This window comes from Capricornis sumatraensis, chromosome X (genome assembly GCF_032405125.1).
Source record: "Capricornis sumatraensis isolate serow.1 chromosome X, serow.2, whole genome shotgun sequence".
Classification (NCBI taxonomy): domain Eukaryota; kingdom Metazoa; phylum Chordata; class Mammalia; order Artiodactyla; family Bovidae; genus Capricornis; species Capricornis sumatraensis.
Genome location: NC_091092.1, coordinates 92,471,112 through 92,496,217, shown reverse-complemented (window position 1 = coordinate 92,496,217; position 25,106 = coordinate 92,471,112). Strand labels below are relative to the sequence as shown.

At 46.0% G+C, this 25,106-nt stretch overlaps 2 protein-coding genes across 4 annotated transcripts in view; one reads left to right on the top strand and one right to left on the bottom strand.

The window, feature by feature from the left end:
* FGD1 (FYVE, RhoGEF and PH domain containing 1) overlaps positions 1–14,880 on the top strand; it is a 37,148-nt gene extending 22,268 nt beyond the window's left edge. Inside the window, exons 7-18 of the mRNA XM_068962136.1 lie at positions 187–343; positions 449–587; positions 5,803–5,861; positions 5,995–6,141; positions 6,542–6,634; positions 6,808–6,887; positions 10,868–10,898; positions 11,402–11,503; positions 11,864–11,989; positions 12,167–12,328; positions 13,918–14,061; positions 14,575–14,880. Coding sequence (XP_068818237.1) covers positions 187–343; positions 449–587; positions 5,803–5,861; positions 5,995–6,141; positions 6,542–6,634; positions 6,808–6,887; positions 10,868–10,898; positions 11,402–11,503; positions 11,864–11,989; positions 12,167–12,328; positions 13,918–14,061; positions 14,575–14,880 — 1,546 coding nt within the window. The remainder of the gene's footprint in view (positions 1–186; positions 344–448; positions 588–5,802; positions 5,862–5,994; positions 6,142–6,541; positions 6,635–6,807; positions 6,888–10,867; positions 10,899–11,401; positions 11,504–11,863; positions 11,990–12,166; positions 12,329–13,917; positions 14,062–14,574) is intronic.
* Positions 14,881–15,504: 624 nt separating this feature from the next.
* On the bottom strand, positions 15,505–20,701 carry TSR2 (TSR2 ribosome maturation factor). 3 transcript variants are annotated; one of them, XM_068962617.1, is made up of 5 exons: positions 20,618–20,701; positions 20,364–20,454; positions 17,407–17,498; positions 16,676–16,849; positions 15,505–16,447 (listed from the first exon to the last, which is right to left on the bottom strand). In XM_068962617.1, the coding sequence occupies exons 1-5, from the start codon at positions 20,699–20,701 to the stop codon at positions 16,313–16,315; spliced, it is 576 nt and encodes a 191-aa protein (XP_068818718.1). In that variant the 3' UTR covers positions 15,505–16,312. The 3 variants fall into 3 exon arrangements, with proteins under 3 accessions (XP_068818718.1, XP_068818719.1, XP_068818720.1); XM_068962618.1 differs by having other exon boundaries at positions 16,676–16,840; positions 20,618–20,698; XM_068962619.1 differs by having other exon boundaries at positions 15,506–16,447; positions 20,591–20,618.
* Between the last annotated feature and the right edge of the window lie 4,405 nt (positions 20,702–25,106).

The window sequence follows — 25,106 nt, the reverse complement described above, 5'->3', positions numbered from 1 at the left end:
AGGCTGTGGTCTTAGGTCACGCTGAGCCTTTCCGCCTACTTATTCTATAATATAAGCAGCATTTCCAAAGGAACAGACTGGTTGAGAAGTAGGTTTCCAGGACTGGAATAAGAATAGCCTGTAGAGTGGGGGCACTGTGTGGGACAAGGATCAACAGGACCAGGTCAGGCCCTGTTTCCACCCCAGGGACCGCTACCCACGCATCGGAGACATCCTGCAGAAGCTGGCACCCTTCCTCAAAATGTATGGCGAGTATGTGAAGAACTTTGACCGAGCTGTGGAGCTAGTCAACACCTGGACAGAGCGTTCCACCCAGTTTAAAGTGATCATCCATGAGGTGCAGGTAAGCAGTGAAGCTGGATGGGACCAGCTGAGATGGACAGGTCTGTGGGGACCTGGTCAGGGGTTTTTGGCCAGACCTGAACCTTCCTGCTTCTGCCTGTCACAGAAGGAGGAAGCCTGTGGCAACCTGACATTGCAGCACCACATGCTGGAGCCTGTGCAGCGCATCCCCCGTTATGAGCTGCTTCTCAAGGACTATCTGTTAAAGCTGCCCCATGGCTCCCCGGACAGCAAGGACGCCCAAAGTGAGTGCATACAACTGGGCCCTCCTCCCCACCCTACCCCTGCCAAAGACAACTAACAGGGTCAGCCTTCCATTGCCATGTAATTGAGATCTCAGAGTAGGACCTCCAAACTGAAAGGCCCACCTTAAGTGTCTGGAATGAGACCCCAGGATGAACCTCCAGGTTGAGGTCTCTGCCTGAGCACCTAGACAGGACATTTACAAGTCCCCCAGCCTAAAGTTTCCAACTGGAACTCCAGAGTTTGATGGGTGTACTCAGAAAGATCCCCTAAAGGGATCTCTTCCCTAGGTTAAGACCCCAAGGCTGACCCCTTGACTGGTTCTCAAATGAAGTTGTCCCCAATGCAAAATGAAGCTGAGCTTAAACCCTCAGGGACTGAGCCAACAGGCTAAGAGCCCAGACTGACCCTCTCAGGCCAAGTTTTCTTTACTGAATCTCCGCTGCTGAGCTCCCCAGAAAGAGACTTGTCTCATCAAGCCCCTGACTTTCCATTCTCCACATTTAGAGCTTCATTCCATACCCACCAGTCACTACCCAGAATGACCCTCCCAAAAGAGCCTCCAAGTCTGATCAGAACCCCATAAAATCACCTCCCTAGAACTGAGTACCCCAGACTGGACTCCGTATTTTCTGCCTCCCAGATTTGGATCTCTAGGCTAAAATACCACCTCCCTAGACAAGTACTCACACACTGAACCACTAGCAAGGGTTTCATTCTGATTCTTTCAATATGAGACCCACTTCTCAGGGTTACACCCCAAGAGTGCTCCCCAGAGTCTCCCCAGCTTTCTCTCCCCAGACTGTTATTTCCATTTATTCCTTCATTAACATAATAGATCATTCCTTCATCTATTTACTGAGTACCTTGGTGCTCTGTGCATTGTCCTAGGCACAGTGGATATGGAAGGTGAACAAGACAGACAAGGCCCTTGATCTCAGGGAGTGTGTATTCTAGTCAGGGAGATAAACAGTAGACAAAAGTCATAAATACACAGGAGAACATTAGATAGGTGCTTTGTGTGATTCAGAGAATGAGAGGGTGATGTGACAGTGACTGGGGGGGGGCCAACTTTAGACTGGGTGACCTCTCAGAAGAGAGGATATTTGAATCAAATATGAATAAGAAGAAGAGGAGAGCCATGTGCTGAGTAGGGAGGAGCATATCCCAGGCAGAAGCAATAGCAGGTACAGAGTTCCTAAAATCAGCCCTCAGATTGAGTTCACCTAACTTAGTTTCCTGTTTTATACCAATCTCAGCCCTATATGAGTCCCTAGAATAAACTTCAGAGCTTGAGTTGGGCCAGCTGAACTCCCCACACTGAGCCCAAAGATGAGCCTCTCAGAAAGAACTTCCCAGTCCAGTATTCTGAGCTGCTCAGAATGAGAATCTCTGAAGGACAGCCAGCCTGCGATGTGCTCACTAGGCTCCCCAGCCCAAGATCTTAAGTTGACTTCCCTATTTTTTTTTAACCCCTCAAACTAAAATCCCCAGGTTCAGTTCAGTCGCTCAGTCGTGTCCGACTCTTTGCGACCCCATGAATCACAGCACGCCAGGCCTCCCTGTCCGTCACCATCTCCCGGAGTTCACTCAGACTCACGTCCATCGAGTCAGTGATGCCATCCAGCCACATCATCCTCTGTCGTCCCCTTCTCCTCCTGCCCCCAGTCCCTCCCAGCATCAGAGTCTTTTCCAATGAGTCAACTCTTCGCATGAGGTGGCCAAAGTACTGGAGTTTCAGCTTTAGCATCATTCCTTCCAGAGAAATCCCAGGGCTGATCTCCTTCAGAATGGACGGGTTGGATCTCCTTGCAGTCCAAGGGACTCTCAAGAGTCTTCTCCAACACCACAGTTCAAAAGCATCAATTGTTCGGCGCTCAGCCTTCTTCACAGTCCAACTCTCACATCCATACATGACCACTGGAAAAACCATAGTCTTGACTAGACGGACCTTAGTCGGCAAAGTAATGTCTCTGCTTTTGAATATGCTGTCTAGGTTGGTTATAACTTTTCTTCCAAGGAGTAAGCGTCTTTTAATTTCATGGCTGCAGTAACCATCTGCAGTGATTTTGGAGCCCAAAAAAATAAAGTCTGACACTGTTTCTACTGTTTCCCCATCTATTTCCCATGAAGTGATGGGACCGGATGCCATGATCTTCGTTTTCTGAATGTTGAGCTTTAAGCCAACTTTTTCACTCTCCTCTTTTACTTTCATCAAGAGGCTTTTTAGTTGCTCTTCACTTTCTGCCATAAGGTAGAGCCCCAGAAAGTACCTCCAGATCTGAGCCCCAGTGAGTCGTATCTCTGGTTCCACAGTAACTCTCCTACTTTATATTTCCCAGACTGAACTCTGGAGCCTGGACCCTAGACTGAGTTCCCCAAACCAGGCCAGCTGGAACTCCTGGCCTGAGCAGCAACCCTGAGCCCAAGACTGAACTCTAACCAAGATCCTAGACTGCCCAGCCCAGGCCAGGCCCCATCAGAGCTTCCAGATCAAACTACCAAGCTCCTAGACAAAGCTCCCCAAACCACACTCCCTAGCCTGAACCCCCAAAAGAAATCCTGGACTGAAATCCCTGCAGCGAATCACCAGACAGAGCCTGTACCCACTGGACCCCTGGAAAAGCCCATCTATACCCCTACACAGGACACCTCCAGACGGAGATCCTGATAGCGAAGTAGTCTGAGCCCAGTGGCCTCTACAGGCCTGAGCTTATATGACCACAGTTTGCCAGAGTCTTCTTCCACCCCCTTTCCTGGGCACTGCCCACCTCCACGACCCAGCATACACCATGCAGAATTTGTGGAAGAAAGGGCAGCTCTGATGTCAGCTCTGCTGCCTCCTGGGGCACACAGCCTAGGGTTGCACCTCTTCTCTCTGATTCAGTTTCCTCATTGGACAAACAAGGCACATAAGGTTGTTATGAGGGTTGAAGAATGCTAGGCAAAGCATCTATTCAGGAGCCCAGGGAAAGGTGGTAGAACCTTTTCCCCATCCTAGGGAGCTCCTAGTCTGCTGAGGGATGCAGATAGGTAAATACATGATGAATACATAGTGTGACTAGTGGGACAGAAGGGAGCAAAGGGGAAGGTGGGAACCCAGACAGTGTCCTAACCCAGCCTGGGTACTCAGGGAAGGCTTTTCGAAGGAGATGAGCTGAATCCAGAAGACTGAGTTTGCCAGATGAAGCAAGACAGGACATGTTTAGCGAGGTGCAAGTGGAGAAGGCTGGAGAGGTCAACAGACGACCCTGTTGACCAAGGGCTTAAAATGCCAGGCTAAAGGACTGGGTCTTTACCCTGCAGGCATAGGAGAACAGCTGACAGATTTGAACAGAGGAGTGACAGACAGCAAGCTGTGTGTAAAAACGCGCCCTCTGACAGCTAGGGTAGAAAAGGGCTGGGAGCTTGGAGACTGGCACCTGAAAGGCCTGAACTGGGTTAGGGATCACAGATCTTGAGCACCAAGACTTGGTCATTGAGAGACAGCCTCCTGGGAAAATAACGCTTGCTTGGCCAACCATGTGGACTCTCTTCAGAAGCACCTGTGCATATTTTCTGAATGGGAAAATCCAGCACCATGCAAACAAGAGTGGGGTACAGTGCAGCTGGGCCTCAAGCATGGACAAGATTCATTAGTGTGTGGAGATGCATAGGGATTTATTTCGTATTTTTTTCTGATACCTAGTCACAATAGGAAGTATGGAAATACAGGAAAGCTGAAAGAGGCAAGGAAGAAAATCATCTATGATACAAAATTCTAGAGAATAAGAGTGAGGAACACTTTGACAAAATTTCTTACTGGTATTTTTTATACACATATATTTGTGGCATTGAAATCATGTGGTATACACAAGTTTGTATCCTTTCCTTTTCCTAAAATATCCTGAGAATTTCACAGATCATGAAAAACCCTACAAAAGCATCATTTGCAAAGGTTGTTTAGTATTGTGTTATATGAATGCACATTACTCTGTTTAACTGAACCCCTACAGTTGTATTATTTCTGGTTTGACATTATTGTAAACACCACTGCAACAAAAGTGTATTTGTACACAGAACACGTATTTTCTTAGTATAGATTCCTATCATCAGAATTATTGAGGCAAAGAATAGAACTGTCTCTGTTTCTTTATATGACTTGTTTTCTGATTATAAAAGGTAATACGTATTCTTTGTCAAAAAATTGGAAAAAGAAGACAGTGAAATCACCCATAGTCCCATCATCCAGAGACAACTTTTTTTTTAATTTATTTATTTTAATTGGAGGCTAATTACTTTACAATATTGTAGTGGTTTGTGCCATACATTGACATTAATCAGCCATTGGTGTACATGTGTTCCCTATCCTGAACCCCCCTCCCACCTCCCTCCCCATCCCATCCCTCCGGGTCATCCCAGTGCACCAGCCCTGAGCAGCCCGTCTCATGCATCGAACCTGGACTGGAGATCTGTTTCACATATGATAATATACATGTTTTAATGTTATTCTCTCAAATCATCCCACCGTCACCTTCTCCCACAGAGTCCAAAAGACTGTTCTATACATCTGTGTCTCTTTTGCTGCAGAGACAACTTTTTTAAAAAAATTATTTATTTTTGGCTGCACTGCGTCTTCCTTGCTGCAGGAGGGCTTTCTCTAGTGGTGAACAGGAGCTACTCTCTAGCTGCAGTGCTCAGGCTTCTAGTTACAGTGGCTTTTCTTGTTGCATAGCATGGGCTCTAGGTGCGTGGGCTTTAGTAGTTGCAGCTAACCGCTCTAGAGCACAAGCTCTATAGTATGGCACACGGACTTAGTTGTCCTATGACATGAGATCTTCTCGGAACAGGGATCAAACCCATAAAACCCTGCATTGGCAGGCAGATTCTTTACCACTGAGCCATCAGAGAAGCTCCTGAGACAATTTGTTAAACATGGGTATATGTCCTTCCAGTTACAGGTGTAACTATTACTGTTATTTTGTTAGTGGTAATAATAATCTTAAGCTTGCATTTTATTGGCTGCCAGCTATTTCATGTCCTGTGGTTCTGCTATTACTGTGGCATTAATCGAGTCATTTTCTGATTTTAAGTGATGTTGCTATGGACATCTTTGAGGCTGGCACTTTCTGGAATGGGGAGGGTGTGGCCAGACCAGGAGGAGGTATTCAGGGAGCAGAGAAGCTCCCAAAGCCTTTTTTCTGCTAGCCCCTATCTGACCTCCCACTCTGTCTACAGAGTCTCTGGAGCTAATAGCCACAGCAGCAGAGCACTCTAATGCTGCCATCCGCAAAATGGTGAGTGGCCCCTCTAGCCCCTGCCTTTCCTTGGCCAGCCACCTATCTCCATCCTGGGGAGTGGGAGGCTTGCAACCTGTGGACATCTGAGGGGAGGCCGGAACCTCAAACCTTGCCTTTTACTCACTACCAGGAGCGAATGCACAAGCTGCTGAAGGTATACGAGTTGCTAGGAGGTGAGGAAGACATTGTCAGCCCCACCAAAGAGCTCATAAAAGAAGGCCACATCCTTAAGCTGTCAGCAAAGAATGGGACCACTCAAGACCGATACCTCATACTAGTAAGTGCCAGGGGTAGGGGTGCAAGTGGGCCACACCACCCCCACCCCGCCATGCCACATTGACCCGGTACTCACTCAAGGCTGTACTTCCTGCTCTCCATTCCTTCCTCTACTAATGCATTGCATTTTTACTACCTATACTGGGCATTTTTTTCTCAACTTTACAGATTATGTAACTAAGACTTAGAGAGAACTGACTTGCCCAAGGCCACCCAACTAGGAAGTGACTCCCATGCCTAGGCTCTTTCCTTGCAACCTTTGTGCCCAATCTGGTCTGTTTTTTCTATCTATTGCTTTGAGTCCCCAGCAGTAAAGCTTCAGGAGTCCTATAAGGGAAGGGAGCTGAGCCATAGCCCTTGTGGGGCCTCCACACATACATCCAAAACCTTTTCCTTCCTAGTTCAACGACCGCCTCCTTTACTGTGTGCCCAGGCTGCGGCTCCTTGGCCAGAAGTTTAGCGTGCGGGCACGCATTGATGTAGACGGCATGGAGGTGAGCACCAGGAGGTGGGAAGGGGGACCTGGAGTGGGACCTTGGTGCTGGGAGGAACAAAGATGTTCTGACTCTGACCCCCAAGTGTGTGCATGTGTGCAGAGGGCAAGGGCCCTGTGGAGCTCAGTAGGTGAGCTCAGTAGTTCACCAAGCCCTTTTCTCTCTCCATTCAGCTGAAGGAAAGTTCCAACCTCAATCTGCCTCGGACCTTCCTGGTGTCAGGAAAGCAGCGCTCCCTGGAGCTCCAGGCCAGGTACTTGCCCTTGCCTATATCTTCTTTCCAGCCTCCTGTTGCCTTCAGATATGCTGAGGCATTCTAGACCTTGTGCCAGGGGACTGGCTACTCCCTAGAGGAGAGAGTATTCCAGAGAAAGGATGGGTCCCTTTCCCCAAAGACGCTTGCTCTTCTGATGGGTTTTGTTAGAGGAGAGGGAAGAATGAGAATAGTAATCCAAACATGAGTAACAGTAGCACAAATAGTTTATTGTGGATTCAGAGATTTAAGAGAAATAACAACCAAATGCAGTGCCTGGTCCATGATAGGAGTCTTATTTGAGAAAAACAGCCCTAAGAGACATTTTCAAGACAGTAGGGAAAATCCTAAACATGAACTGGGCATTAGCTACCAGGGCATTATTGCTAACTTTCTCAGGTATGATAAAGGTATATGAGGATATAGGGGAATGGCCTTTTTTTTTGGTGATGCATGATGATGATTTAGTATCATGATATCTGTAACTTATTTTTAAATGATTTATATCAGCCTGTATGTGTGTGTGTATATATATATATACACACACACATATGTATAAGATATAGCAAAATGTTTTTTAAATTTGCATCTATGTAGTGAATATATATTTAATGTACTTGTGTTATCCTATCTACTTTTCTGTATGCTTGAAATTTTTCATAATAAAAAATCTTTACAGAACAAATTTTAAAATAATGTCCAGCCATTTAACAAAGGGGCCTTCATATCCATTCTCTACTTGAATGATTATAATAATAGTTCACATTTAATGAAAACTTGCTCTGTGCCAGAGGCACAGTCTTAAGTTAATTTTAACTTAAGTTTAAATTTAATAGCTGAACTCTCAAAACCCTTGAAGTAGCCTCTGTTACTATCAACCCCATTTTACAGATGAGGAAACTGAGGCACAGAAGAGTTATACACCTTTCCCAAGATCCCACAGCTAGAAAGAAGCAGAGCTGGAATTGGTGATAGGGTATCGAGGCCATGGTCAGGGCCAGAGAGTGAATGCATGTGGGTAGATGATCTACTTCTGAGAGGCTGCAAAGAATTAAGAAATCAGAGTCAGAACTCTCTTTGCTGGGACTGCATGGAGGCAGGATAGAGAGATGAATGTGGGCTAGAGGGTGTCCTGGAAGATGAGAGAAGGGAGTTGGGTTTGATGCTCTGAGAGACTAAGCATCTCAGAGGCCTGAAGCCAGGAAAGTGAGAACAAAAGTGACAACAGGCACAGCCGGGGAGGGCAGATGTGGGGCCCAGTCAGGGTTCAGCAGAGCCTAAGTGACTGGGACAGGTCATCAGCTAGAATGGGAAGGAGGGGGCTGCAGAGGGATGCTGGGCCCAGAAGGGGGCACCGAGCAGTGTAGGGTTTTCTCCTAGTAGCAGAGGGAAGGCGTGGAATGTTTGCTTTGCAGTTGCCTTTTTGCCCTTTAAAAAGTTGTTTTTAATGAAAATTTTCAAATAACCAGAAAAGTAGAAATGCAAACACTCATATGCCCACCATTTAGCTGATTTTCAACTTTGGTGACATAGAAATCAACTGAGGAGCTTTAAAAAATACTGATGTCTGGGACCCACCCCTGTAAACTTTGGTTTAATTTGTCTGGGGTATAGCCTGAAGATGGGGAGTTTCAAAAGCTCCCCAAGTGATTTTAATGTTATGTGCACCAGGGCCTGGAGAATTCATGGACTACAGTCCATGGGGTTGCAAAGAGTTAGATACCACTGAGAGACTTTCACTTTCACTTTGCTCTGCCAGCAGAAACAAAGAAGGTAATGTTGCTCGTATGATTCAACCTGGCACCAGGGTTTAGAATCACTGACTTAGGAATCAGTATATATTTTTGCCATATAAATACTTTGCTGAACCATTTTAAAGTAAATTATAGACATGACTCTTCACCCCTATATACTTAAGTATGCACTGCCAAAAACACTATTGTGGCTCTTAAACATCAAAAGCAATATTGTTTAGTGCAAAGAAGTTAGAAAATATAGAAAATTAAAAAGAATTTGTAAAAAAGAATACAATCAGAATAAAGTAAAATCCCTTAGAACCGTACCACCCAGAGACAGTCATTGCTGATGTGTTGGCAGAAACTCTTTCTGACTTCTCCTCTATTTGCATATGTATACACACACAGAAACACACAATGTTTCCTTTCCATATTTTATTATGAGTATTTTCCAAAATACAGGAAAGCCTTAAATACAGTGAACACCCAAGCTCACCATGTAGATTCAAGTGTTAATATTGTGCTATATTTACTTTATCATAAATCTATCATTTCATCCACCTACCAATCCATCTGATTTTTTTCATGCATTTCACCAAGTAAGTTGCAGATATCATACACCTCACCCCTAAAGACTTTGGCATTCATATCGTTAACTAGCATTCAATATTTGTTTAAGATCTCCTCCTTTTTCTTGAGGCAAATTTTCAGAGTGAAATGCACAGGTCTTAAGTGTACCACTGATGAGTTCTGACAAATGTAAACACTCATGGCACATGTGTTTTTAAACAAAAAGGTTTATTTTGTATATGTTGTTTTGAGTTAACATATTATAAACAGCTTTATCACTTATGTTGTGTAGAAGCAGTGATATATACCATCATTTCTTTTTTTAAAACCTGAGCCCCTGTTGTTGGATACATAGATTGCTTCTAATTTTTCATGACAATAGAACAGCATTGCAGTGGATATTCTTGTAGCTAAATATTGACTCACATCCTTGATTTTTCATGAAATGATCCTAAGGATACAGTCGTATTTTCATATTAGAAAAATACTTTTGATGTCTGGAGTCATCAACAAAGGCTTCCTTTGTGGCTCAGCAGGTAAAGAATCCGCCTGCAATGCGGGAGACCTGGGTTCAATCCCTGGCTTCGGAAGATCCCCTGGAGAAGGGAAAGGCTACCCATTCTAGTATTCTGGCCTGGAGAATTCCATGGACTGTATAGTCCATGAGGTCACAAAGAGTCTGACATGATTGAGTGGCTTTCACTGGAGTGTAACTGTGGAAGGAGATTAGAGGAGGCCAGGCAGGAGTCAGCCAAGAGGCTGGCTCCTACTCCTAGTGAGCTGTTGATGGGCCTGCACCAGGGCAGACAGGAGAGTTGAGGAAGGAAGGCAAAGGGAAGGGGCAACACACTGATTGAGCACCTAGTGTATCAGGGATTGTGCTGGGCACTTTATACATCACCTCAGTTACTGCTTTGATAGCTCAGTTGGTAAAGAATCTGCCTGCAGTGCAGGAGACCCCAGTTCAATTCCTGGGTCAGGAAGATCCCCTAGAGAAGGGAAATTCTCCAGTATTCTGGCCTGGAGAATTCCATGGACTGTATAGTCCATGGGGGTCACAAAGAGTCGGACACAACTGAGCAACTTTCACTTTCCAGTTACTGCTCAGAACAACCCAGGCCGATAATTATCATCCATTCTTACAAGTGAAGAAAAATAAACTGCTCTCCTTTCTCAAACTTGACATTCTAGCACAAACAGGGAACTATTCATGGTTTCCTGTACATTCTATATGCTAATTCACACACTTCAACCTAATCCCCTCTACTTGAGGGCTAGCACCTCCTTGAGGAAACCATCTTTAGCAGCCCCCACCCAAACTCCAGGATGGGACAGGTTTCCTGGGCTCCTCAGCCCCATTTTCCCTCTGTCATAGCACTGATTCCCCTGTATTGTCCATGTCTGCCCCCATGAGCTCCTTCCTTGATGGTGGGGTCTGCTCTGAGGCCCAGGCTCCTAGCACAGGGTCTGGAAAGTATTAATAACTGTTCAATAAGTAAACTCAGGTTATATGACTTGCCTAAGGTCACATAAGTGGTAAGTGAAGGAGCAAGGTCAAACTCAGATCTTTCCAACTCCAAAACATCTGCTCTTTACCACTCCAATTGCTTTTGGTTGGCCTGCCTAACCCAACATCTTTCTTTCCCCCTGCCCCCACCACCTTCCCTACCCAAGGACTGAGGAAGAGAAGAAAGACTGGGTCCAGGTAACATCTAAGAAGGCTTTGTGGTAGGGGGCTGGAAGAGTATTAACAGGTCTTCTGGGGGTGGGGGGCTCAACCCTAATATTCACATCTGACCATAATTGGCCTGGACATCTGCCTTCCAATAAATTTTACCATCCCCATTTTACAAATAAGCAAACTGAGGTCCAGAGGTTAAGCAGAAACTACCCAGTTCTTTAGAAAGCTGGCTCCTCTGAAGGTGTAACCTCAGTGACTTAAGCCCTGTAAAATATTTAATCCCAGACATTTGTCAGGAAGGCCTTCTGTGGTTTTTCAGCCACTGATCCCCTCCCCCCATTTCACAAATATAAGAACTGAGACCTAGATTTTGGGAAGGGACTTAACCCAAGATCATACATCTAGCAAGGTATAGAGCTGAGTCTAGAATCCAACTTTTCTGACTCCAAGCTAGTTTATAGGAAAGTGAGGTAAGGGTGGAAACAGATAGTTGGGTTTTGACCTCTTATTTCTTACACCTCTCCCAGGCCATCAACTCTACCCTCCTGAAGCATGAACAGACGCTGGAGACCTTCAAGCTGTTAAACTCCACAAACAGGGAAGATGAAGACACACCCCCCAACTCTCCGGTAAGAGTCCACATCCCCTCCTTTTGCACCAGGATCCCCTCCAGGCCTCCAGGTGCCCACCTTACCTTGAGATACTCCTCTCCTCTTCCCAGAGAGGCAGTAGATGACTACAGAAGCACAGGCTTCTGTTGGTAGGGTCATAGAGAAATTATTGGGGAAACCAATACACAGAAAGTATTGGTACAAGTGACAGGTCTTCAATAGCACAGTGAAGTAGAGCAGAGCCAGGACTCAAAGGCAGGTCTTCTGAATCTGTCTGCTGCCTACCAATGATGATCCAAGCCTGGGCAAGGGCTGGATGGACTGGGCTGGGGAGTCTGAGTTTGACTCTCTTGACTGGAGACCTGGCCCTCTCTCCAGAATGTGGATCTTGGAAAGCGGGCACCTACGCCCATCCGAGAAAAGGAAGTCACCATGTGCATGCGCTGCCAGGAGCCCTTCAATTCCATCACGAAACGCAGGCACCACTGCAAGGCCTGTGGACATGTAAGTGTTGAGAGGCAGGGGCAGAGCTATGGAGCAGACAGGCTGGCAACCCAAAGGCCCACTTCTAAGAGGGCACCCTCTAAGTGGGGGGAGGCTGTGAAGTCCACTGTGGGAGTTAGTACACTGAAGGGGAAGACCCACTAGAATCAGGTTGTTCTTACCCACTTGCCACCCCAGGTGGTTTGTGGGAAGTGCTCCGAGTTCCGGGCTCGCCTTGTCTATGACAACAACCGTTCCAACCGTGTGTGCACTGACTGCTATGTGGCCTTGCATGGGGTACCCGGGAGCAGCCCAGCCTGCAGCCAGCATACACCCCAGCGCCGGAGGTCCATCCTGGAGGTAAGAGCCAGGCCCCTCAACTAACCCTCAACTGACCACAGGGGCCCCAGCCACTCACAGAGTGGTGACTAAGGCCTGGGCATCTCTGAAATTGTAATACCATGTGCATGTGCTGAACAAGTGACCCAGGGTTCAAGTGAGTAAAATAAGTACAAAAGTGAATCAAAGAGTAATTTTTATGTAAGTGCTTTAGACGTTTATTTTCACAGTAACTTATCTATCAATGCTTTTCCTATTCTTGTTTTACAAAGGAGGAAACTGAGGCCCAGGGAGGTATATTTGCCCAAGTTACACAGTGAGTGGCAGAGCTGGGATTTTCTTTTAACTAACAAAATACCTTTTCTTATTACAATGGATATGTGCATTGAAGAAAGTTAGACATCATAACCAAACATAATAAAAATACCACATTCCTTTAACCCGGGGCTTCCCTGGTAACTCAGTGGTAAAGAATCCACCTGTCAATGCAGGAGACACAGGTTCAATCCCTGAGTTGGGAAGATTCCCCTGGAGAAGGAAACGGCAAACCACTCCAATATTTTCACCTGGGAAATCCCATGGACAGAGGAGTATGGTGGGCTACAGTCCATGGGGTCGCAAGAGTCAGACATCACTTAGTGACTAAACTACTACTACTAATTCCTTCAACCCAGAGATTACCACCATTAATGCTTATGCTTCCTATCTTTCTAGATATATGCACATATATAAACTTATGCTTTGTAACTAAATTGAGGTATTTATTTAACACTTAAAGAAAGCTAACTCCATGCCAGGCACTCTTCTAAGCACTTTACATATAGTAACTAATTTAATCCTCAGAACAGCCCTATATGCTCTCCTTCCAAGTCAGGATTTCCATCTAGGGCTGGGAGTCTGAGCCTGACTACCTTACCCACCCACCCACCCAACCCCTTAACCAAAATGCTAAGTTGCTTCTCACTGAGTGTAGGGAATGCATGTGATGGAAGACTGAAAAAAAGATGAAGTGTAAATGCATAAATGACTTGAGGAATAAATGAACTGATAGAAGAATGCCTGACTGACATTTAGGGGCCCCCCACTAAGAGTTACACACCCCTCCCACCAAGCCTTAGAGGCAGTAGCCATGGCCCGAATCCAGCAGATAAGCCTGGCTTTGAATTTCAACTCTTACTGGGTTGCTGCTGCTGCTGCTGCTAAGTCGCTTCAGTCATGTCCAACTCTGTGTGACCCCATAGACAGCAGCCCACCAGGCTCCCCCGTCCCAGGGATTCTCCAGGCAAGAACACTAGAGTGGGTTGCCATTTCCTTCTCCAATGCATGAAAGGAAAAGTGAAAGTGAAGTCGCTCAGTCATGTCCAACCCTTAGCGACCCCATGGACCACAGCCTACCAGGCTCCTCCGTCCATGGGATTTTCCAGGCAAGTACTGGAGTGGGTTGCCATTGCCTTCTCCCTCACTGGGTTGACAGTGGGCAAATCACTCCTGCCACCTGAGCTTCAGTATTCTCCTGGGACATGTGAATAGTAATCCCTATGCTGAGGGGGGTGCTGGAGCCAAGGTAGGCCTCCTATCAATATTGATGCCCTTCATGTCTCTGGTCACAGAAACAGGCCTCAGTGGCTGCGGAGAACAGTGTAATCTGCAGCTTCCTACACTACATGGAGAAGGGTGGAAAAGGCTGGCACAAGGCATGGTTTGTGGTCCCTGAGAACGAACCCTTGGTGCTGTACATCTACGGAGCCCCTCAGGTATACATCCTACTCCTGGTCAAAGGAGGCTAGCAAAGCCAGGCTACTCTCCTTTCCCCTCAGTCCTTCACCTCTCCTTGGCCTTGGAGGATAGTGTGAACCTAGGGGGAAATCAGAAGCCCCCACCCTTATGAGACAAAGACAGGCTCGAGACAAGGAATGATTATGGATCAACATATGTAAGGATAAGTGGGGTGAGTTATGGGGGGAGGAAGCTGAAGTGGAGACAAGATACTGCTTAATCCAATTTGGAGTGGGCAAGATGGAGAAGAGGGCAACAGCCCAAAGGCCTGAAAACATTATATGCTCTAAACTAGCCTAGCTGGCTTGGGGTGTGGAAGGAAAGATGTATTTGAATCAGCCTGCAGTTCTAGCCCCAGTTGAGACATTTTCCTGTTGCTCAGTTAAACCATGTAAGGTTCTTGAGCAGGGAAAGAAAAAGAGGGGTTTAGAAGATGCAAAACCAGTGAGAAGCCCAACCCCAAGGTGACCCTAGCTCTGTCCGTTCCCCAGGATGTGAAAGCGCAGCGCAGCCTGCCCCTCATTGGCTTTGAGGTGGGGCCTCCTGAGGCTGGGGAGCGGCCTGACAGACGGCATGTCTTCAAGATCACCCAGAGTCATCTGAGCTGGTACTTCAGTCCTGAGACAGAGGAGCTACAGCGGCGCTGGATGGCTGTGCTTGGCCGGGCAGGCCGTGGGGACACGTTCTGCCCAGGGCCCACACTGTCTGAGGACAGGGAGATGGAAGAGGTGCCAGTGGCAGCTTTAGGAGCCACTGCTGAACCCTCCGAAGCCCCCCAGACCCGAGATAAGACCTAGAGGGTTTGTGGGTAACTGGGACGCCCTGCCCCACACTCTAGCTGCCCATGTCCAATTAAGGGCCCCAGCCCCCACCCTCCCAGCTCAGTCAATACTTGAACTCCCATCATGGGCACTTTCAATCCTGAATGCTGGGTCTCGGGTTTTTTTAATTCATCTTTTCACAAAACCTGGGCTTTTAAAAAAATATTCATACAGTGTGGTTATTTTTTTTTAAACCCTGTCCCCCCAGGGAGGGTGGGGGCTATTGCTAGACCTGCCTGAATTAGGCCATTTTTCCCCAACCCCTCAATACCCTACAGATCCTGCCTCCACCCAAATCCCTCCAAAGCACCAGAGGCAGGAGATCTGGATTCAAGTGCCAGCTCTGCCACAGACCCCATGGCCCTGGCCCACCCCTGCCCCTTCAACTAGTGTCTTCATATGTATGATGCTATGTGGGGTGGTGACCAGACCCCTCCTGCCTCTCCCATGGCTTACAGCTTCTACCTGGCCCCCAGGGCTACCCAGTATTTTATCGTCTAGACCCATGGCAGGGCCACTGGGCAGGACAGGGGAACACGGGGGAGGACAAAGAAAACTCTGTTTTGTTTTTTAAAGAAAAATACAGTTTATTTCAAGCTTACAGAAACTTTCAGAGCGTGGCTGTGCTCCATTTGTCCATCTGTTTGTTTGTCCAAAGTAGCAGGTTGTTGGGGTAGGCCCAGAAACTCTCCCTTGCTGAGCTCTGAAGCTCAGCTCCCAGAAGGATGCTTCCAAGACTACTCACAGGTCAAGCCACAAATTAAACAATAAGGTATTATTTATTGAGGTGACTTCGATGGGATGAGGTGTTTGGAAAGAGGTTGGAGGAGACAGAAAACAAAGCCCAGGTCCCCTGAGCTCACTGCCTAGACAAGGTCTTAGACAACCTGAAAGAACCTAGGGCCGGACCCTGGGCTGCAGGAAGGAAACATCCCTGGGAGGTTCAGGAGCACAGAGCTGCTCTGGGTGGGGGTGGGGGAGGGGCAGGTACCACAGCTACTTTCATATCTTCAACTAATCTCTCTTCTATTTGCAAGCTCATCTCACCACTCCTTACCCAGCAGGAATATTGCTTCTCCTGCTGGCTCTCTCCCTTCACACATTCACCTGCCTACTATCGACCAGCATTTAGCTTCTCCTGCAGTCATTCCCACACCCACTCATCCCTCCCTCTTCACACTGGTTGCACCCAAGAGGCACTTTGCTGGGAAATCAGGCCTCATCACTCAGGCCACCCCAAGTGCAAGGACCCTTGGGCTCTTCTTTCCCTGGAAGAAGCTGGACAAAGGAATGGGGAGAAGGTGGATATGGGATAACCAGTCCACAGGTCTGCAACCCTCCAACAAAAACCCTACAAACAAATCCCAAACAACTAGCATACAAGGACCCACACCATTTCCAGCCCCATTCACTTCTTTCTCCGGACAATGGTCCAGCCATCCTCCACTATATCCTCCTCCTTAATAGTCTGGGAGTCTGGACCAGAGGGTTCAGGCTGGGGGCAGACCCCATCTGTAGCTGCCCCATCATTCGTAGCTGCAACCTAGAGGAGAAATACAAGAGAGAGCTAAATAAACCCCCAGCTATGGCCAATGGAGACCCAGGCTCTCCTAACTTTGCCAGGACTGGCCATGTGACCTTGGGAAAATTTCCTGCCCTTTATGGATAATACAACAACCACCACCCCCATCACTTCCCTGTGAAATTAGCTGATCTCCCATAAGACTGAAAATATCTACATCTCCACACCCAAGAGTTGCACCCCTTTCACCTCCATCTCCTCCACGCTGTTTGCATCATCGTCCTCATCGGTCTCTCCGGCTGTCGGCAGTGCAGTGGCTCTGACCTTGCACTTTCTTTGGGTGATGAGAGAGGCCATCTCCTTCAGAGCAGCCCTATCACCCCTCTGGAAGTGCTGGAACATGGTCTGCAGCTGCTGGCTCACCTACCAAGAAAACATTCAACCAGCTTCGATTTTCTAGAGAACCTACAATACAACCAGCTTGTGTTTGCAACAAGAATGGGGAGGGGTCTGGAATTTTCCAGAAAAGAATGGGGATCTTTCCTCCCCCAAGGAGTTCACTAATGAAGCAACCACATCTGAAGGGCTCATTAAGGGCCTGAAGTGTTGAAGGAGGCCCTCCTAGCACAGAAGGCACTAGAACTGGGTTTGAAAGACAGAAGACGTAAAAAGGAAAGGCAATCCTAGCAGGAGTAGTGATGTTAACCAGAACATTTAGAAATGTACCTGCCTGGTGTGCCCCTGAGATGGAGGTGACAAACAGACCTGACTGAGAATGATACATGGAGAGAAATAATACAGGCAGGATTTGAAAGGCCTGGGAAGACTAGACTTTCCTTTAGGCAACAGGGGGTCATAGCAAGTTCTTGCACAGGACTCAAGAAAATGGTTACAGCCAAAAGTGTTAATCTAAAACAGACAGCTAGCGAGAAGAAAGGCTACAGGCAGGAAGATGGTAGTTGTATCCATGACATGCTCACCTGGGGCAGACTCCCATCCTCCACAACCGTATCAAACTCGTTCATCATTAGCTCCCCGAGGAAGTCCTCCACCTCATCTAGCTCCAAGTCAGCTGAGTATGAAAGGATAAAGTCCTCTGGTCAAAGACCAGCCAACTTCATCACCCTTGCCCACTACTCTTAAGTACCTACTTGGTGGATCCACATCTGATTGGTGGGTAAAGATTTAATGAGACTTTTATTTGCTAAAGTGTTCTACATTCCAGGTTTTAACATGATTTAAAAAAAAAAACATTAAATACCTAATTTCCAACCTTCTGCATTCTACCAAGTCCTCTATTCCTACAGCATTCCATCCACACTCACCCTCTTTTTAGCTGGCCTATTTTAACCAGCCTCCTCTCCACGTGACCTTGAACATGTGAGTTACTCATCTCCAAGACTGTTTTCTCTTCTGCAAAGTGAGGTTAATGGTAACCTTCTTGAAGGTCTGTTATGAGAAGTCACCCAAACAATGCCTAGCACAGGCATTGTTTGTTTGGAACAATGGAAATCCATGTTCATTTCCATTACTCAAGGGCTGAAGTTATTGAAATGTAAAGACTTCACAACTGTGGTTCCACTGACACAGGAGGCCACAGACCAATGGGATAGGTAAAAAGAAACAGATGTTCAGTACTTGCCATGATGACCTCAGTACTTGCCACAGCCTTGACCACGATGTCCTATTGTATGACTTTAGCTGAGACTTCCTCTCTCAGCTTCAGTTACCTTACGGGTCCATGCTCTACTTTTTCTGAATTAGAAAAAACTCAAGAAAGTCTTCCACAAAGCTCCTTGCTCTCTATTCCCTCCGGGAGAGCTCATTCACCCTCTTCACCTTCCCTACCATTCTGCTGCTGCTAAGTCACTTCAGTCGTATCCAACTCTGTGCAACCCCATAGACGGCAGCTCACCAGGCTCCCCCGTCCCTAGGATTCTCCAGGCAAGAACACTGGAATGGGTTGCCATTTCCTTCTCCAATGCATGAAAGTGAAAAGTGAAAGTGAAGTCACTCAGTCGTGTCCAACTCCTAGCGACCCCATGGACTGCAGCCTCCCAGGCTCCTCCGTCCATGGGATTTTCCAGGCAAGAGTACTGGAGTGGGGTGCCATTGCCTTCTCCCCCTACCATTCTAATACCCCCCAAATCAGTCTCCAACCCAGGCTATGCTCCACCTGTTCCATAGGTGCTTCAGACCCTCCACATCCAAAGCCAGATTCATCATCTTACCCTCCAAACCTAATTTTCATTCTCCAGTGTTCTTCTAGTCCATGAAAGGTACCTAAGCCACCCAGTGACTCAAACTAGAAACCTGCCCCATTTTTCCTCCCCCTCTACAGTCAAACAATTTCCTTTGAGCCATCCCTTCTTTCCCATGACTAATGCCCTAATTCAGGCCTCATCATTTTCTAGACAGACACAGCCCTCTCCTTAGTCTTTCCCTCTAAAGTCCATGCTCCACACTGACTACTTTCTGAACTTTCTAGCCAGAAAACCCCACCCTATTAGATCCTGCTCATGAATTCTTAATCACCTAACTGTAGTGTTTCATATTCTGCTTTTGAAAAATAACTGGCCTCCTGGATTTTAAGGGAAGTTATTCAAAGAAAACTAAAGGGAAACAAAGGTAAACAGGTTTCTTTTCGGTGGTTCTTGTCCTTATCCAAGCCTTTAATATGTTAATAATTACTGTGACTCTTAAGAGCTGAAGAAAAGAGCTTTCCTTATATAATTTGACTGGAGAAGCTTTTTCTTCACCGAACATCTAATAGAACTAGTCTTCCAAAGCATACATTCTGGCAAACGCTGGCCTAAAGGACAAAAATCAAAGGCACATAAGTCCTTCCATGTCTCACTCATTTTCCAGTGGCTCCCCCATCTCCCATCTTCATTCTCCACCACTCCTCCCTTCCACACACCCACAAGCACACACACACGTCCCTACTCTAACACTGAACTCTCTGCCACTTTCCAAATAAAACACATAATCTCCTCATACCACAGGACTTATTTCTGAATGTTGCTCTCTCTGCCTCCCCTCCTTGTTAACGCCTTCTCATCCCTTGATTCAGCCCAATCACCACCACTCCCTAAACATCTCCGAAAGACGCCTTCTCCCGCAGCTCACATTACCCAAGCATCCTGAGCTCCTCATTATTAGAACACCTATCACCCTGTCTGCAAATGCCTATTTACTTATCTGGATCTCTCACTAGATGGTAAATTTCCTTGAGAGAAAGGACTCCGCCTAATGTCACCTCCAAGACTAAAAAACTAAATGAAGAATTCTGTAAAAACCTTATTTCGTAAAAGACTCCCTGTAGGACCCTTTGTTCTTATACGACTCTCAAGACGCATCAAAAATGTAGATCTCTGCTGTCCAAATAGTCAAATGTGGTTACTGAGCACTTAAAATCTGGCTAGGCAAAAAAACAATGAGACGTGCTAAAACTGCAAAATACCCACCAGATTTTGAAAATTTAATACTAAAAAAGGTTGTAAAACATCTCATTAACAGCGTTTTATACTGACTACATGTTGAAACATTTTGGATCTATTGAGGTGAGCAGTTCATTTCATCTGCTTGTTTTTACTTTATTAACGTGGCGGCTGAAAATTTTTAAATTACATAATGCGACTAACATGTTTCTACAGGATCACGCTGGTGGATACTTTTACATCCATTTTACAAATTAGTAAACTGAGTATTGATTGAGGCGGGGCGATAATACTTGTCCAGCATGATACCCGGAGTCAACGGCAACGGCCACGAGGCATTCGAACTCAGGATTCTAACTTCAAAGCCTGCGTTCATTCCACCTCGCCCTCAGGCACCAACCGACAATTGCTCAAGAAGTGCGGATTCACTAGAATCGGCGGCCTCCTCCTCCTCACGCCCCCACAGAAACAAGTCCCAGAGCCTTACATTCACTCACCATTGCGGAAGAAATACTCCTCCACTGCACCCCCCAGCCACTCAGCCTTCTCTTGGCTGTGCACACCTCCGAAGCCGTTGTCCACAGCGATCTGCGAATACAGACCCAAGCCCATCACGTCAATCGGGGAGTCCGCCTGCAGTGGCGCAGAATTCCGCTGTTTATGCCGCCCAACCAAGCTTCAGGCGGCTCGCTAAACCAACTCCTGTTCTCTAACGGTCGCTAACCTTTATCCCAACCGCGGCTCCGCTCACCTGCAAGGCGGGCCAGGCCTCCAGCGCCGCGCGGACTGCAGCCCCGAAGAGCGCTCGCACATCTTCAGCAGCGCCCGCCATCATCCGGCTGAGGACCACGTGACGCCCAGGCGGGCCAATCCCTGCGCAGTATCGCCCAGACAGAAGGAGTCGAAAGCCGAGCCTGAGACTGCAGATTCGCCTTTCCGCTGACCTGGTAACAAGACAAGAGTAATAGAAAAGTCTGTCGAGGAATCGATGACACCAACACTGTTCAGTTCAGTTCAGTTCAGTCGCTCAGTCGTATCCAACTCTTTGCGACCCCATGAATCGCAGCACGCCAGGCCTCCCTGTCCATCACCAACTCCCGGAGTTCACTCAGACTCACGTCCATCGAGTCAGTGATGCCATCCAGCCATCTCATCCCCTGTCGTCCCCTTCTCCTCCTGCCCCCAATCCCTCCCAGCATCAGAGTCTTTTCCAATGAGTCAACTCTTCGCATGAGGTGGCCAAAGTACTGGAGCTTCAGCTTTAGCATCATTCCTTCCAAAGAAATCCCAGGTCTGATCTCCTTCAGAATGGACTGGTTGGATCTCCTTGCAGTCCAAGGGACTCTCAAGAGTCTTCTCCAACACCACAGTTCAAAAGCATCAATTATTCGGCGCTCAGCCTTCTTCACAGTCCAACTCTCACATCCATACATGACTACTGGAAAAACCATAGCCTTGACTAGACGGACCTTAGTCGGCAAAGTAATGTCTCTGCTTTTGAATATGCTATCTAGGTTGGTCATAACTTTTCTTCCAAGGAGTAACCGTCTTTTAAATTCATGGCTGTAGTCACCATCTGCAGTGATTTTGGACCCCCAAAAAATAAAGTCTGACACTGTTTCCACTGTTTCCCCACCTATTTCCCATGAAGTGATGGGACTAGATGCTTCACCTATAATTAAATCTAAGGAAGCCAGGAGTGGAGGACGCCTATGTCCATGAATTCGGGACACAGGGTACTGCACAGAGAAGATGTGGGGAACTTATTAAGGATGCAGATTTCAGGCCCTTGGACAGCAATCTCAGATAGCAATGCCTACAAATCTTCATTTAATAATGTATCCAGAACACTCCACCCAACAGCAGCAGAATACACATTTTTCTGAAGTGCAAGTGGAACATGTTCCAGGATATGTTATGTCCTAAAGCAGCCCTCAATAAGTTTAAAAGGATTAAAACCATACAAAGATTGTTCTTCAACCACAGTGGGGTGAAATTAGAATTCAATAACAGAAAGACGTTTGTGGAATTCACAAATATGTGTATTTTAACACACTTCTAAATAACAAATGAGTAAAAGAAAAAAATCACAAGGGAAAACAAGACATCTTGAAATAGCTTGAAAACTAAGGCACAGCACACCAAAATTTATGAGGTGCAGCTAAAGCAATGCTTAAATGGAATCTTATAAACGTCCCTATTCAGTTCAGTCGAACTGATGCAAAAAAAAAATTTCATTACCCATTCATAATTAAAAAAATAATAATAATAACAAATGAGTAAAAGGAAAATCACAAGGGAAAACAAGACATCTTGAAATAACTTGAAAACTAAGGCACAGCACACCAAAATTTATGAGGTACAGCTAAAGCAGTGCTTAAATGGAATCTTATAGATATAAACGTCCCTATTAAAAAAGAAAAATCTTAAATGAATAGCCTGATCTGCCACCTTCAGAAACTAGAAAAAGAATAGAGTAATCCCAAAGCAAGCAGAAGGAAGGAAGGAAATAATAAAATTGGAGAGGAAATAAATGTAACGGAAAGTAGGAAAACAATAGAGAAAATCAGTAAAACCAAAAGTACTATTTTTAAGAAAGATCAACAAAATTGACAAAGTTTTAGCTAGATTGACTAAGTAAAAAAAGAGAAGATTCAAATTACTGAAATCAGGAATGAAAAGTGACATCACTCCCAACTAGTCAAAAAAAGCCCATATAATTTATGGTATCATTTATCTGAAATGTACAGAATAAGCCAATCTATAGAGACAGAAAATAGATTAAGTGTTGCCTAGGAGTAGGGGACAGAGAAGGTGATGGCACCCCACTCCAGTACTCTCGCCTGGAAAATCCCATTGACGGAGGAGCCTGGTGGGCTGCAGTCCATGGGGTCGCTAGGAGTCGGACAGGACTGAGCGACTTCACTTTCACTTTTCACTTTCATGGATTGGAGAAGGAAATGGCAACCCACTCCAGTGTTTTTGCCTGGAGAATCCTAGGGACGGGGGAGCCTGGTGGGCTGCTGTCTATGGGGTCACACAGAGTCGGACATGACTGAAGCGACTCAGCAGCAGCAGCAGGAATAAGGGAAGGGGAAAATGGGGCCTGATTCCTAAGGAGTATAGGGTTTCTTTTAGTGGAAATGAAAATGTTTTGAAATTAGGTGCGGTGACAGCTGCTGTTAGGGCGTAAATCCTGTCCTCCCCGCCCTCCCCCCCCCCCCATTCATATGTTCAAGCCCTACCTCTGAGAATGTGACTGTATCTGGAGGCAGAGTCTTTAAAGAGATGATTAAGGTAAAATGAGGCCATACAGTGAACCCTAGTCCAATATGATTGATGACCTTAGAAGAAGAGAAGATTATGGCCCAGCAGTTAGGATTCCAAGCTTCCACTGTAGGGGACACAGGGGGTTTTGATCCCTGGTCGGGGAACTAAGATCCGGCAAGAAGTGTGGTAAGGCCAAAAAAAAAAAGAAAAGAGGCGATTCGGAGAGAGACACCAGATGCATGCACAGAGAGATGACCATGTGAACACACATCTGCAAGCCAAGGAAAATGGCCTCATAAGAAACCAAACCTAGCAACACCTTGATCTTGAACCTCTAGCTTCTAGAACTTTGAGAAAATTAAGTTTTGTTGTTAAAACCACCAGTCTGGAGTATTTTCTTATGGCAGCCCTAGCAAATAAATATAGTTGCACAACTCTGAAAATATACTAAAAACCATTTAATTGTACTTTTTAAATGGGTGAAGTTTATATTATATAAATAATATCTCAATAAAATTGTTTTTAGATAAGTGCTATAGGTGATCCCCTCTCATAGCAAAGGATGCAAACTTTGGGCTAGACTAGGTTAACAAACAGTACTGATGCTTCTGTGTCTGGTCATGTGCTGAGTGCTGCTGTGTCACAGGGTTTGGTCAGATGCTCAAGAAGCTTACAGTCTGGCATGCAAGATTGTCAGGACCATAGACTATGATCAGTGCTCAGGGTGAATGCAGATTTTGAAAGGCCTGAGGTTGACAGAATTTTGAAAGCTGTCTTTAAGAAAAATAGTACAAATTTAGAGTGAAAGCAATTTAGATTTATTAAAGAAATTTTAAAATTTACAAAAAACATGGACATTATTTTTTGGGCTCCAAAATCACTGCAGATGGTGATTGCAGCCATGAAATTAAAAGACGCTTACTCTTTGGAAGAAAAGTTATGACCAACCTAGATAGCATATTCAAAAGCAGAGACATTACTTAGCCGAATAAGGTCCATCTAGTCAAGGCTATGGTTTTTCCAGTGGTCATGTATGGATGTGAGAGTTGGACTGTGAAGAAGGCAGAGCACCGAAGAAATGATGCTTTTGAACTGTGGTGTTGGAGAAGACTCTTGAGAGTCCCTTGGACTGCAAGGAGATCCAACCAGTCCATTCTGAAGGAGATCAGATCTGGTATTTCTTTGGAAGGAATGATGTTAAAGCTGAAACTCCAGTACTTTGGCCACCTCATGCGAAGAGTTGACTCATTGGAAAAGACTCTGATGCTGGGAGGGATTGGGGGCAGGAGGAGAAGGGGACGACAGAGGATGAGATGGCTGGATGGCATCACTGACTCGACGGACGTGAGTCTGAGTGAACTCCGGGAGTTGGTGATGGACAGGGAGGCCTGGCATGCTGCCATTCATGGGATTGCAAAGAGTTGGATACGACTGAGCGACTGAACTGAACTGAACTGAATAATAAGAAATGTTGAGCATATTTTCAAGTGGCCCTTAGAAAGCATCACTACAAACAAAGCTAGTGGAGGTGATGGAATTCCAGCTGAGGCATTCAAATCCTAAAAGATGATGCTGTGAAAGTACTTCACTCAATATGCCAGCAAATTTGGAAAACTCATCAGTGGCCACAGGAATGGAAAAGTTCAGTTTTCATTCCAATCTCAAAGAAGGGCAATTTCAAAGAATGTTCAAACTATTGGACAATTTTGCTCATCTCACATGCTAGCAAGATTATGCTCAAAATCCTTCAAGCTAGGCTTCAACAGTACATGAACTGAGAACTTCCAGATATACAAGCTGGATTTAGAAAGGGCAGAAGAACCAGAGAACAAATTTCCAACATCCATTGAATTATAGAAAAAGCAAAGGAATTCCCAAAAACAATCTGCTTCTGCTTCATTGACTACACTAAAGCCTTTGACTGTGTGGACCACAACAAACTATGAAAAATTCTTAAAGATATGGGAATA

Bases quoted from the DNA above. Each gene is read 5' to 3' on its own strand.
- TSR2 (XM_068962617.1), bottom strand. From the start codon at position 20,701: ATGATGGCGGGCGCTGCTGAAGATGTGCGAGCGCTCTTCGGGGCTGCA. The intron at 16,850-17,406 runs GTGAGCATGTCA...TTTTCTTGGTAG, and splicing joins AGGATGGGAGTCTGCCCCAG to GTGAGCCAGCAGCTGCAGAC. The intron at 16,448-16,675 runs GTGAAAGGGGTG...TTTCTCCTCTAG, and splicing joins ACAGCGTGGAGGAGATGGAG to GTTGCAGCTACGAATGATGG.